Consider the following 13,527-nt stretch of genomic DNA (forward strand, 5'->3'; position numbering starts at 1 on the left):
CTGGCCTCGTCTACGGATCATCAGTTAAACAGGTGTGTCCAAACCTTTTGCAAAGGGGGCCAGATTTAGTGTGGTAAAAATGCGGGGGGCTACCTTGGCTGATTTACATAGAACAATATATTTAAACAAATGTTAGCAATCCCCTCTGTGTGTCACATTTGCTTTATTATTTTTTTTAATTCATAATTTCAACAGTCTCGTCTTTGTGGCGTTCTCTTTCGACACTCGGGCTCTTGCGAAATACTGCTGCTGTAGCTTCAAGTTGTTATAATTTCTCGCGTGTACATGTTAGCGTGTCTTGTTATTATCGCGTCACATCGAACTCTTTGAAAACAGCGACTGTCTCTTTGCAAATGAGGCAGACACAGTAGTTGCGTGTTTTATTGAAGAAATAGTCCAATGTCCACCTATCCTTGAAGCGTCGGCCATCGCAGTCAACTTTTTTTTTTTTTTTATTTATTTGATTGTCGCCATTTTGGAGATCACACAGGGTAATGTTGCTTAGAGTGCTGCTCTTAATGTTTTTCAAAGTTTCGGAGAATAGGCAGAGTTTCTGTGGAAAAGATAGTTGTAGATATCAGGGTAGCAGATGTCAGGCAGAGAGGGCGAAGACAGCGGGTCGAAAAATATCGATTTAGGCATCAAATATGGATCTGGCAAATGGATAGACTGAAGCTTTTCCACATAACGCCTTTTATGCAACGCATCCAATGAGTTTACAGCATCTGAAAGCACTGGGGCTTCCATGAATTGCTCTATAAACTGAACGACTAATTGAAACCATTGAGAATAGGGCTAAACAGAGACGGACAATATGGCGGCCGGATACAGCGACACGTCATTTTGTGATGTGGGTGAGTAGGGTCCACGTCACAAAATGACATGACGTCATTCTGTGACGTCATTCTGTGACGTGTCGCTGTATCCGGCCGCCATATTGTCCGTCTCTGTTTAGCCCTATTCTCAATGGTTTCAATTAGTCGTTCAGTTTATAGAACTTCAGTTTATGGAAGCCCCGGTGTTATCTGACGCTGTAAACTCATTGGATGCGTTGCATAAAAGGCGTTATGTGGAAAAGCTTCAGATTATCCATTCGCCAGATCCATATTTGATGCCTAAATCGATGTTTTTCGACCCGCTGTCTTCGCCGTCTCTGCCTGACATCTGCTACCCTGATATTTACAACTATCTTGTCCACACAAAATCAGCCTATTCTCACGAAAGTTTCAAAAACTTTAAGAGCTTGGAGGCTTATAAATACTTCGTTGCTGGTTGGGTGAAACAGGTCCTCGTACACGAAAATTCGGCAGGAATTTATCTTGTGTTCGGGAAGGTGAGTTACGAAATTTTCAATTCAAAATCTTTTGTTCTTGTTAACATTCACTGTCAAGTCTAATGTATTTCATGTCATTTGTCAATGGAGCTAGGGCTTTTAATGTTTATATGGTTTAGCGATAGCACTCACTACATACATATATAATATGTAAAGATACACGATAATATCGGTCACCGATAATTATCGGCCGATAATGGCAATTATGACGTCACACAGATAATCCAGATAATAAAAAAATTCAACCGATAATGCAATCCGATAATTATATACTTGATTTTGCCTCCAAATGTGCTCAACCGAAGAATTCAGCACGCCGCCTCCTCAACCCCTCCCCTCTCTGAAGCCCCTGAGGGAGGAGGGGTTGAGGAGGCGGAGTTACAAGACAAGAAGTAGTTGGATATTATGGCGGCTGTTACTAAAAAAACGACGCTCTCGCCATCTGCGAAACATGTACCGTACAAGTTCCACGAGGCAGAAAGAACGCGTCCTCATTCAAAACCACTAACCCAGCAGCCATTTAAAACTGCATCACAAAGAATTTTGGAACATATACGAGGCTGCTGCTAGCAGGAATGCTAAAGCTATTGTAAACACTAAGTTAAACTACAGGGCTTGTGACAATACAGAGTCGGGCTGTTTGGGAATGCAGCCCAAGGCGGGTGGTAAATTCCGACGGAGCCCGCCGCTTTGGCCAGTCCGGCAGGCCGCCGCCGCCTTGCCATAGGCGGGGCGGGCCGAGCCTGGTTCCCCGGCCTCTGGACCTACGGCGAACACCCCGGTTTCTCGAGCGTTCCCCCACGGCGTGCGAGCAGAGCCAGGACCCGAATACGTAGCGGCGAACCGGCCGGGGCGGGCGGGCGTCTTATGCGGTACGAATGTAGCTGCCGCCGAGACGAGGCACAGTTTTGTTTTTTTTTTTACCTTAATGACACGAGAACCAAAGCCCTGGATAAAAGAAATAATGCAGTTTATACGACCACCATTCTTCATGAAAAAGTGATGTCCGGTAAGCAAGCTTATCATGACGGCACAGTGGTTATAAGATAATTTAAACATGGAGAAAACTAAGTCAGCCAGTCAATAATGCATTCAGAATGTGAAATGACGAGCGGTCAGATGACTTTGTAACGCTGCCTTTATTTTCGGCTTAATAAAACTCAGGCACAAAACAACGCACACGGATGCGAGCGCCAACTCCGTCCAAATAGTACTGCCGTGTAGCAGTTTAGCTGCTGTAACGCAAATGTCATGAAAGCCGCAAATGTAAACAAAGCGCTGCAGAATGGGTACATGACATCTCGCTCTTTTGAGGTAATCATTTTCACAGTGTGCAACAAAGCATATAACATTAGCAATCACTTTTCAAATTATTTAACTTATTTCTTTGCTCAATTACAGTCACAGTAGATAATCAAATTCTTAAATCAATATTCTGTAGCCACAAATATTATTCAAAATCTTTCCTTCTTCAAGTTTTTTTTTTTTTTTTTAGGATTAAGTATAATAATGTATTGCTTAAAACAAGGCTGTTAAGATTATTTTCAGCTAGCTATTTTTCTTCCAAGAAATCTGAGAGAAATACACTTGAAGCGATGGCAGATAATTTCACTTATTGCCAATAGATTTACACTTAAAACTGACTAGTTTTAAGGAGGTGTGTTTTGCAGCGGATTAATGTTATATATGTTAGGAATGGCTTACTTTTAAACGCATTTTTGTGCAACTTAGGTATTTACTCTGTAAGTAATTGTTGCCAAAGGTTTACCATTACACAATGTCAGACAATCTGTCATTATTTAGATGTTTGAATTGACGACTTGTTCATACATTGTGTTGAAAAAAAGAGCAATAAATTATATTTTTGCACAGTAATATTTTCTTTTGTGTATACTTTAAAATTTTACATAAATCTTTTCATAGAATTATCGGCTTGACATTATCGGTTATCGGTTGGAATGAGGAGGAAATTATCGGTTATCGGTATCGGTTGAAAAATGCGTTATCGTGCATCACTAATAATATGTAATAAATATGAAATGCGATAGCACTACTCCAGATTGTCCCTAGTTGAATTTATTTTTTGGCTTTTGACCTCAATAGTGAAATTGTAAATTAATTGTATGACAACTGTCTTATTATCCCCTTATAATTATATATTTTCATGTAGTTCATTCACAACGTCTGAGTGTATGTTGTCGGCAATTAGCCTAGCAATGATCTTAATTGTGGTTGTCAGCCCCAAACCCTCTAAATATATATTAAATGCATCTTACCAGATATAAAATGACTACTACATAATCCGTGGTAATCGTTTGGAGCCCAGTTTTCTCGTCGAATTGCAGCAGCCCATCTCGCTCTCCTCTCCGGGTCTCTCGGAATACGGTAGAACTTCAAGTCTCTTCGTCTATCTTCTCTGTTATTGCAAGCGACCACCACACATGCCTTCATCATTTTGATTACTAATGTTAACGAGCAGAAAAACGCCATAATAGGAGGAATTTACGTAGCGGTAATGCATCAACAGTGACGAGTTGATGGACAATGTGGCGCGGGGGCGTGGTTGTGACGTCATGTGAGTAGGGTCTATAGTAGTCCTCCAAATCAAGGACTATGTGTAAAATAATTTCTTTTCCTGGGCTTGCCACACCTCAGCAGAACTTACCATTTGGAATCGAAAGTATTAAAGGAATAGTTACCCAGGTGATAAAAATATCATATTAAACAGTAATATTAATTAAACCAACGTAATAAACACTTTATCTTGCATGCATTATGTATAATCTTTATTTACATAAAACAGTCACTAACTTGAAACGACTTTTTCTTGTCATAAGCATTTGCCTAATTTTTAAACTTAATAACTTATTTTTGGCTAATCTAACACAGAATAGAAATGTGAAGCCTATAAGCATTTTATTTCTAATTTATTTTTACTGTCCCAAGCATTCGTAGGCGTCATACTAAAAAAGGTATTTATGTTTAATAAAACAATACAAATGTTAACATGGATTCATACTTGTGCGATCAGAAACTGAATTTCTAATCAGTCTGAATTGGTCAACATGAATTGGAAATGCCTAACTTGAATAGTTGAAATATAAAACCTTATCAGAGTAACTTAATTTGAAATTGTATTGTTTAATTTAAATCATTGCACAAAGAAAACCGAATATGAATCATTCCATCTAATGTGTAACATATTTGTGGGAGAATATTATAACATAGCAGCAGTATTCCTCAAATAGTGGGGCACAGAGCGATGCCAGGGATGGCACATGTGACCTCGGTGAACATAATTTTTTGCTGTACTAGAATAAAGTGTAATTGCACATCCACTCAGTGGGTGGCAGTGGCGCTCTCATTTCAGAGTGCACAGTATTTTTGAACCAAATGAGCACACAGCAAAGAGCAATGGAGATATGATGAGGAAATATGACAAAGCGTTTGTAGCGTTTGACTGGTCTTTCTTCGTCACCCACTGTACTAAAAGTCAAAAGACCAGTCTGTTCACTGTGTCTAAAAATGTTTGCGGTGGACAGCAGGAAGCCAAATCAATTAAGACATCACATGAAGACAATAGACCCCAATCACATTTATAAGCCGCTTGATTTTTTTTCAGCGAAAATGTGCCGAGCATTGCCAACAATCGTCCCGCTTTGTCAGTGTTAACAACAGTAAACCAGCGAGCACTGTTAGCATCATATACTGTAAGGTGGCATACCAAGTTGTTCAGTGAAAAATGACCCTACACCATAGCAAAGGAGCTGATACTGCCTACAGCAAAAATAAAAACTGTCGCTCTGTCCAATCACACTTGTTATTGTTCTATTAATTTTTGTCTTTTAGGTCAAAATTTTTGGCATATTGTCCTCATGGGGTAATGCTGCTAATCAATTTAAATGTATTATTATTTATTGATTGTATTCAATTTTATTTTTCAGTAATAAATGGTCTAAAAATGTACATTGAGTGTATTTTTACAGTTTGGATGTGATTTTTTTATTCTTATTTTATTCAGGCAAATGGATGTGCTTTAAGTCTTTTCTGTTACAAAAACAATGTTAATAAAGTTATACTTTATTATAAGTTGATCTATATTACTTTTTTTCTTTAATATTAAAGAAGACGCTATGAAATGCAGAGGTGTAACTATAATAATCATAATTTTATTGAAGAATGATACTATTTACAGTGGCGGCAGAAAGTTGGGGGGGGGGGGGCGCAAAACGTCTTCCTGGTTGGGGGGGTGTAACAAAATAATCGAGAAGCACTGCATTACAATATATTCAATTTCAAATGAAATGCATTAATTTCCATTATTATCACAGTTAGTCAAATCAAACAATACGATTTTAAATGACGTGATACAGTTTTATATTTCAACTACATCCGTTAAGTATTTAAAATTCAAGTTTAGCAATTCAGTTTCTTATGACAGCCCATATTAAGTCTAACATCTTATTTCCCAGGTATGAATCTATTTATGAATACTTGATTAACTTTCAAACTTGCCTAATATGTAAAGCATATTTTATATTTTGAACACAATACAGAAATTGTTTAAAGAAATGTAATTATCCTGTTTCTATCCTTAAGCAACGTGAATGTACAACACATGCAATCCCGAGTGTAGTCCGTAGGGGGTTAACAGCCCATGGTAATGTTACACACTCATGCACACACGAAAGTACCCTCTTTACTAAAAGTGAAAAAAAATATTTCACCAGAGCATCTGAGACACTAATTGATTTTTGATTTCAACCCTTACAATATGAGGACTCCTCAAAAAGTCCCCATCTTGTTTGGAGTCGTGGGTGTGTTACGACGCCGAGCTCCCCCGGCCCGAACCCCTTCTTCACACATCCACACGCACACGAAGCGGTGCTTGTGAATCGAACATGGCGACCGTACCCGTCTATTGCATCTGCAGATTACCTTACGACGTGACCCAATTTATGATTGAGTGCGATGCTTGCAAGGACTGGTTTCACGGCAGGTAAAACACTTTATTCAATTCGATGCTTTGGGCAGTCGTTTTGCATTTGAGGAGGCTTCACAAAAACGGCGAGCCCTCATTGTGTTTGACAGCTTTGTGTCTCACAGTCGCTCGCTCGAGTCGTGTTATTGAGAGAAGCCAGTTGAGGGATGAAGGCGGAGTTAAAGCTGTGCGGGCTTGTGAATCTTTTCCGTGAATTACTTTAAACCGATTCTAAAATATTAATGTGGCTTGATTGTGTTGTTTTTGGGAGGCCAGTAGGAGCGGGCTTCAAAATGTACACGAGTTGATATGACATGACCGCATAGCTCTTATGAGACTGGACAGCAACGGGGAAGCCTTGCTCAATGTACTCGCTTTTAATGTGGATGTATCCGCGACTGCCTTTTTACTAGAACGTTTGCAACATCGCTCAACGATTGGATTTTTTCGCTCAGTAATTGTAAAGAACACGACTGTTTAATGACCACTGTGGGCTCTGCCGCCGAGCCCCGAGCAGCTTTCTTGTAGGGCTGCACTTACGGGGCTGACAATGGCCTATGTCGGATGTCGCTATCGAGGGTAAAATAAAAACATCTTTCATTTACGCTGTTTCTAGCGATCCGTCCACATCAATTTTGGAGGAGATTCCGCAATACAACACTTCCTTTAGTCTTGCTATAAGGCTTCATGTTATCCTCAACTTTATTTTTGGGCATGTTTAACACCACTCCCGTGTTCAAAAGGTTCACTTCGCTGATTGGGTTTTAATAAAACATTGCTTTACTAGGTCATTGAACTGTATTCACCTTTTGCAGTCTTTTCAATCACGTTTCTTGTGCATTGAAAATTTCGTTGGCGTGAATCAGTTTCAAGCAGGTGACTCTGAATACAGCGGTACCTCTACTTATGAAATTAATTGGTTCTTTAAGTAGTTTCTTAACTTGGAAATTCTGTAAGCAGAGAAGCGTTTTTTTTCATGTAAATGTCCAAATATGTTTCAATCCCCCCAAAATTCAGACATAAATATTTTTTAATGCATCAAAACATGTTACATTTAGATTATTACACAAAAAAACATCAATCTGAGTTGTGTGTAATGTAAAAAACAAAGAATAGAGTAAAGAAAAAAAGTTATAACACTTACTTAAAGCTGTCGGAACACGAGGGGCGTATGAAAACCGTATCCTCTTCATTGTAAGCAATAAAATTAGCTTACAAAAATATTTATAACAAGTTCAAAATGAGCGTTTTTTTGTTTTCCATCATTCTTGGGGGGAATTCTAAATCAGGCTGCTTAGGACAGCTATACTTTTCGCCAAGATTGCCATCCATTGAATATGGTACGCCCGCCGGTGTCGTGCCAATGTAGTTACTCCGTCAAAAATTGTATCCCCTGGGCCGAACCACTGCGCTGCTCTGATTTGCTTGATTTCCGTGTTTTGGTGATGTAGTTATCTACGAGGTTTTAAAACATGGCCCATCCATCAAAAAACAAACAACTTTTTGTTTCTGTCGTATAACGTAATATACGTACTGAAGGTAAAAAAAGGCAATGTTTTACTGTTTTACTCGTAGGATGACCTATGACTGTTATTACTGTAATTCCAGTCCTGTATGGAGTTTCTACTGTTTGATAAAGGTCGATGTCCAAAATATATAACTCATGTTCTTTTATGGCTTCAGTTAATTAAATCGACATAACTCATAAATAATGTGTGTCTGTGCGCTCCCCGGCTAGGGGATCCAAATATTGACGGTGGTAACTACATTGGCAAGACACTGATGGTGGCTCTGCTGTACAATTAGCGTCTTTAGTGTAGCAAATTGAAACTCTGCTTACCATTTTGGGGGTGCTCTCTGGCGTTTCATGGTCCACATTTTCAATCCTTCTGTTCTTGCTCAGTCGTTGTTGCTTTTGAAAGCTTAGGTTTGAAAAAAATTACGGACATGCATCTTTCCTATTCGGTCCTCGGGTTGTTTTGGCTAAGCAAAGCAAATGACCGTCTAAGGTGCTAGTCACATGATCTGTTCGAAAAATTATTTTGACCCATTTTAAAAGTATATTTTTCTGTTCATTTCATTTGTTGTTGTTTGTTGTATTCCTTTACAACTTTTATAGACAATATTTTACCGGAAAACTCATCATTTTAAAATATTATATAGGAAAGTCAATTACATGCAATGACACTTTTAGGCCACCAAGGGGGGGCCTGGTTCCCCCGGGCCCTCCTTAAACTCCTCGTGTGGATACACACATCCAGTAGAGGTCCTTCTTAGCGAATTGGACAGGAATGCTAGGCAATAGCCAATGGCAAAGCAGCTACAAGTATGTCACGTTCAGTAAACTCTGGAGCTGCGAGTACCAGCCATACTGTATTTTTGCCTTTTTTATCCTGAAAATTCTTTCGTAACAAGAGGCAATATTTTCCCGTTGAGGCGTTTATTAATATGAAAAATCTGTATGTAGAGATGTTCTTAAGTAGAGGCAGGGGTGAAAGTGGGCCGGAACTGTCCAGAATGCCAATCTGGTATTGCTGTTTTTGTTGACTTTTATTTTGCAAATCAGTGAAAAAATAAAATTTTGAATGAACATCTTTTTTTATGGTTATTGGAATAACAATGCCAAAAACAGTTTGCTTTGTATTTCGGTGGTTTAGGAAGTTTGACCCCCCCCCCCCCCCCCCCCCCCCCAAAAAAAAAAAATAAATAAAAAAAACTCACTCCATGGCAGCCTTTATGTCAGGGAGTTCCGGCAAGAAATTCTAGCCACTTTCACCCCTGATTAGATGTACCATTGTACAAAATTTCCCAGACCTGGAATTAATTCAATTAAATTTAATTCAGTTCAATTTTATTTGTACTGTATATAACCCTATATCACAACAAGGTTGTCTCAAAGGGCTTTGCAGAGGCAATATGATACACAGTCAGAAACAGTACATGAATTAATAAAGTTGTAGTCCTGGGCATCCCCCATCCTTAGACCATCCATGTCAGCAAGGAAAAACTCCAAAAACCCTTTGGGAAAAATGAGAAACCTTGGTCAGGAGAGATCCATTTCCAAGAATTAGGGCTGAACAGTGTTGTTTTTTTGCAGCCCTTTTAATTTTCGTCTCAGTCTCAGTCTTTTGGAAGATAATACTTACAAGTCTTATTCATCAACACTTACAAAATGACAGCATGTCATGAATTACATATTATGTATAATTGATTCTGCATGTTTTCCTCAAGTATTAAGTTTCTGATGTTAAATTGAGTAATTTATTAGCTGTTGAAAACTTGCAGTAAATTAAAAAAAAAAAAAATTAAGTTGCTGTTTTGATCAAAAACTTATATATGTTATATATTGCCATAGACCCTACCCACCGACGTCACAAAACCACGTGCTCGCTGTATGGTTCCGCCCACTTGTCCGTCATTTTGTCTCTGTATTAGCATTGGTTTCAATTGATCGAGGAATTTAAAATGCATTTCATGGAAGACCCGGTGCTTTCTGATGCCGTAAACTCACTGGATGTGTTGCATAAAAGGCGTTATGTGGAAAAGCTTCGTTCTATACAGTCGCCAGATCCATATTTGATGCCCAAATCGATGTTTTTCGACCCACTGTCTTCGCCCTGTCTGCCTGACATCTGCTACGCTGATATTTACAATGATCTTGTCCACACAAAATCAGCCTATTCTCACGAAAATTTGAAAAACTTCAAGAGCTTGGAGGCTTATAAATACTTCGTTGCTGGTTGGGTGAAACAGGTCCTCGTCCACAAAAATTCGGCAGGAATCTATCTTGTGCTTGGAAAGGTGAGTTACGAAATTTTCAATTCAAAATCTTTTGTTATTGCTAACATCCACTGTCAAGTCTAATGTATTTCATGTCGTTTGTCAATGGAGTTAAGGCTTTTAATGTTTATATGGTTTAGCGATAGCACTCTCACTACATACATACGTGTATGTTGTCGGCGATTAGCCTAGCAATGATCTTAATTGTGGTTATTTGTCAGCCCAAAACCCTCTAAGTATATCTTAAATGCATCTTACCGGATATAAAATGACTACTACATAGTCTGTGGTGATTTTTTGGTGCCCAGTTTTCACGTCGAATTGCAGCCGTCCATTTCGCTCTCCTCTTTGGATCCCTCGGAATACGGTAAAACTTCAAGTCTCTCCTTCCATCTTCTCTGTTAGTGCAACCAACAGCCACACACGCCTTCACCATTTTGATTATTAATGTTAAGGAGCAGAAAAACACGCCGTAAATAGGAGGAATGTACGTAGCCGTAACAGGTTAACACTATGTTTTGACGGACAATTGGGCGGTACCATTCAGGGGAGCGGAGTTGTGACGTCACGTGGGTAGGGTCTATAGATCCTGAAAATATAAGTGATTATCTCTGCATTTGGAGATTTTTGTGCATCTAGTGTAAAATCTGAGAATTTTATAGCCATTTCAAGTTTTGTTATACTTATATAAAACTAATTGAACAGGATTTTACAGTGTATCACAAAAGTGAGTACACTCCTCGCATTTCGGCAGATATTTAAATATATCTTTTCATGGGACAACACTGACAAAATGACAGCATGTCATGTCATGTCTTGCTAATGGAAGGAGATTTTCACTCAAAATCTCTCGATCATGGCCCCATTCATTCTTTCCTTCAAAAAGATCAGTCGTCCTGGTCCCTTTGCAGAATAACAGCCCCAAAGCAAGATGTTTCCACCCCCATGCTTCACAGTGGGTATGGTGTTCTTCGGATGCAATTTAGTATTCTTTCTCCTCCAAACATGAGAACCTGTGTTTCTACCAAAAATTCTATTTTGGTTTCATCTGACCACATTCTCCCAGTCCTCTTCTGGATCGTCCAAATGCTCTCTAGCGAACCGCAGACGGGCCTGGACGTGTACTTTCTTCAGCAGGGGGACACGTCTGGCAGTGCAGGATTTGAGTCCCTGGAGGCGCATTGTGTTACTGATAGTTGCCTTTGTTACTGTGGTCCCTGCTCTCTGTAGGTCATTCACTAGCTCCCCCCGTGTGGTTCTGGGATTTTTGGTCACCGTTCTTGTTATCATTTTGACGCCACAGGGTGAGATCTTGCATGGAGCCCCAGATCGAGGGAGATTATCAGTGGTCTTGTATGTCTTCCATTTTCTAATAATTGCTCCCACAGTTGATTTCTTTACACCAAGTGTTTTACCTATTGCAGATTCAGTCTTCCCAGCCTGGTGCAGGTCTACAATTTTGTCTCTGGTGTCCTTTGACAGTTCTTTGGTCTTGGCCATAGTGGAGTTTGGAGTGTGACTGACTGAGGTTGTGGACAGGTGTCTTTTATACCGATAATGAGTTAAAACAGGTGCCATTAATACAGGTAACGAGTAGAGCCTCGTTAGAAGAAGTTAAACCTTTTTGACAGCCAGAAATCTTACTTGTTTGTTGGTGACCAAATACATATTTTACACTCTAATTTGGAAATAAATTCTTTAAAACTCAAACAATGTGATTTTCTTTTTTTTTTTTTTTTTTTTTTTTTTTCACATTCTGTCTCTCATGGTTGAGGTTTACCCATGTTGACAATTACAGGCCTCTCTAATATTTTCAAGTGGGAGAACTTGCACAATAAGTGGTTGACTAAATACTTATTTGCCCCACTATATATATAATATATGATACCTGGCTGTGCAGTATCAGCCGATACCGATACCATACCGATACCACCCCGATTATATATACATATATATATATATATATATATATATATTTTTTTTTCCAAAGAGTTACATAATTGGATGGGAAATCATTGCTATCAAGGCTTTGTCAGGCTGGTGCTTACCTTTGCAAAATAAGAAAAAGTACACTAAACCCTAGTAGACAATAGTTGAATAAACCTTCCGCTCTCAAAGGCCAAAATAGTGCTAAATTTGTGAAATTAATAAAACATGTATAATACTAGCCCAACAGTAAGAAAGTAAAACGAAATTCATAATAATAAACTCTGAATGAACTAAATAAACTTTTTTAAACCTCTCAAAGTCCAAACAGGGCAACTTTCATGAAATTATTGTCACATTCTGCTGCTGGTTAGATTGTGTTTTGTTGCTGGGCGTGGCACTTGAATCCAATGCAGGCTGATCAACGCAGCATTTAAGCACGGGTGATCTCAGAGAAGGCTGCCGAGATATTTGCCTTGCTGATCGCTATTTGAGATCTGGCACAATAATCTCGCTACATTTGCTTGTTATGCCCCTGCATTGGGTTTTTCTATTAGTGTGCTGCTCTCGTTTGTAACCGCTGCCTATCGTTTTAGTTTGTCCGTCGACCTGCTGTCACGGACTCCTTTTTTTATTTCTACTGTCCCGCGATCGCGTGTTATTTTTTGTTTGCAATCATTAAACCCTTTTATGTATCCCCCGCTTGTTGTCTGCTTCGAGGTTCAACCTTGTTTCCGCATTTGCGGACGCTAACAATTATAAGTAATAATAATTGACCACAGCATCCCGTCTCTCCTTTTTTTCGGGAGGTGGGAGTCCCTTATTTCTATTTCTGAAAGGTGGCAACAATACTTTGGAAACACTTCCCAAATTACTGCGGCATTTCTTTCAGTAAAAGACAATAAAAGTAAAGTAGACGAAGTGAACTGACCAGAGATTGTGGCTCCGGTCCAGCGGCCTTCTTTCTCTGGATAGCAGTCCTGCTCTTGCAGGCTTAAACTCGTTGTGTTCGTTCACGTTTCGTCTGCAAATGTTTTATCAAGTTCAAGGTATTGAAACTGGCCGATTTAACTCCACATCTCCAAACTTTCAGGCCGCAAATCTTGCATGCAGCCATTGATTTTAATCAACGGGATTTCTATTTGGAAATATTTCCCGACCGCCGCGGCGCCGCCATATTTCCTGGTTTGTTTTTCGTCCATATGAAAAAGCCCCCTTTTGATTGGTCAGGAGTGGCTATTGGCCCCCTCTCATTGGTCTGGAGCAGGCCAATAGCGATAGCTGCTTGGTGTTCACGTGTCATCACACAACACAGAGACAGAGTGTAGTGAGCGCCAGGAGGAGAAAAAGGCTGTGGTCAAATGTTATAATAACGGACCGGTAAATGGTATCGGCGCCGTCTTTGTTGGTACTCGCCGATACCGTTACCACCATTTCGGGCCGGATCGGCGCCCCCTGCCGATACTAGTATCGGTATCGGTGCATCTTTAATATATATATATATACA

At 39.5% G+C, this 13,527-nt stretch overlaps 1 protein-coding gene across 2 annotated transcripts in view; it reads left to right on the plus strand.

The window, feature by feature from the left end:
- Positions 1 to 6,041: 6,041 nt before the first annotated feature.
- Positions 6,042 to 13,527, plus strand: part of LOC130911314 (lysine-specific demethylase phf2-like) — a 173,696-nt gene continuing 166,210 nt past the window's right edge. Inside the window, exon 1 of one of the 2 annotated variants that reach the window (XM_057829196.1) lies at positions 6,042 to 6,332. In XM_057829196.1, the coding sequence (XP_057685179.1) occupies positions 6,235 to 6,332 (98 nt within the window). In that variant the 5' untranslated portion in view covers positions 6,042 to 6,234. The remainder of the gene's footprint in view (positions 6,333 to 13,527) is intronic. The other variant, XM_057829195.1, reaches the window with a different exon arrangement.

This window comes from Corythoichthys intestinalis, unplaced genomic scaffold (assembly GCF_030265065.1).
Source record: "Corythoichthys intestinalis isolate RoL2023-P3 unplaced genomic scaffold, ASM3026506v1 HiC_scaffold_26, whole genome shotgun sequence".
Taxonomy (NCBI): domain Eukaryota; kingdom Metazoa; phylum Chordata; class Actinopteri; order Syngnathiformes; family Syngnathidae; genus Corythoichthys; species Corythoichthys intestinalis.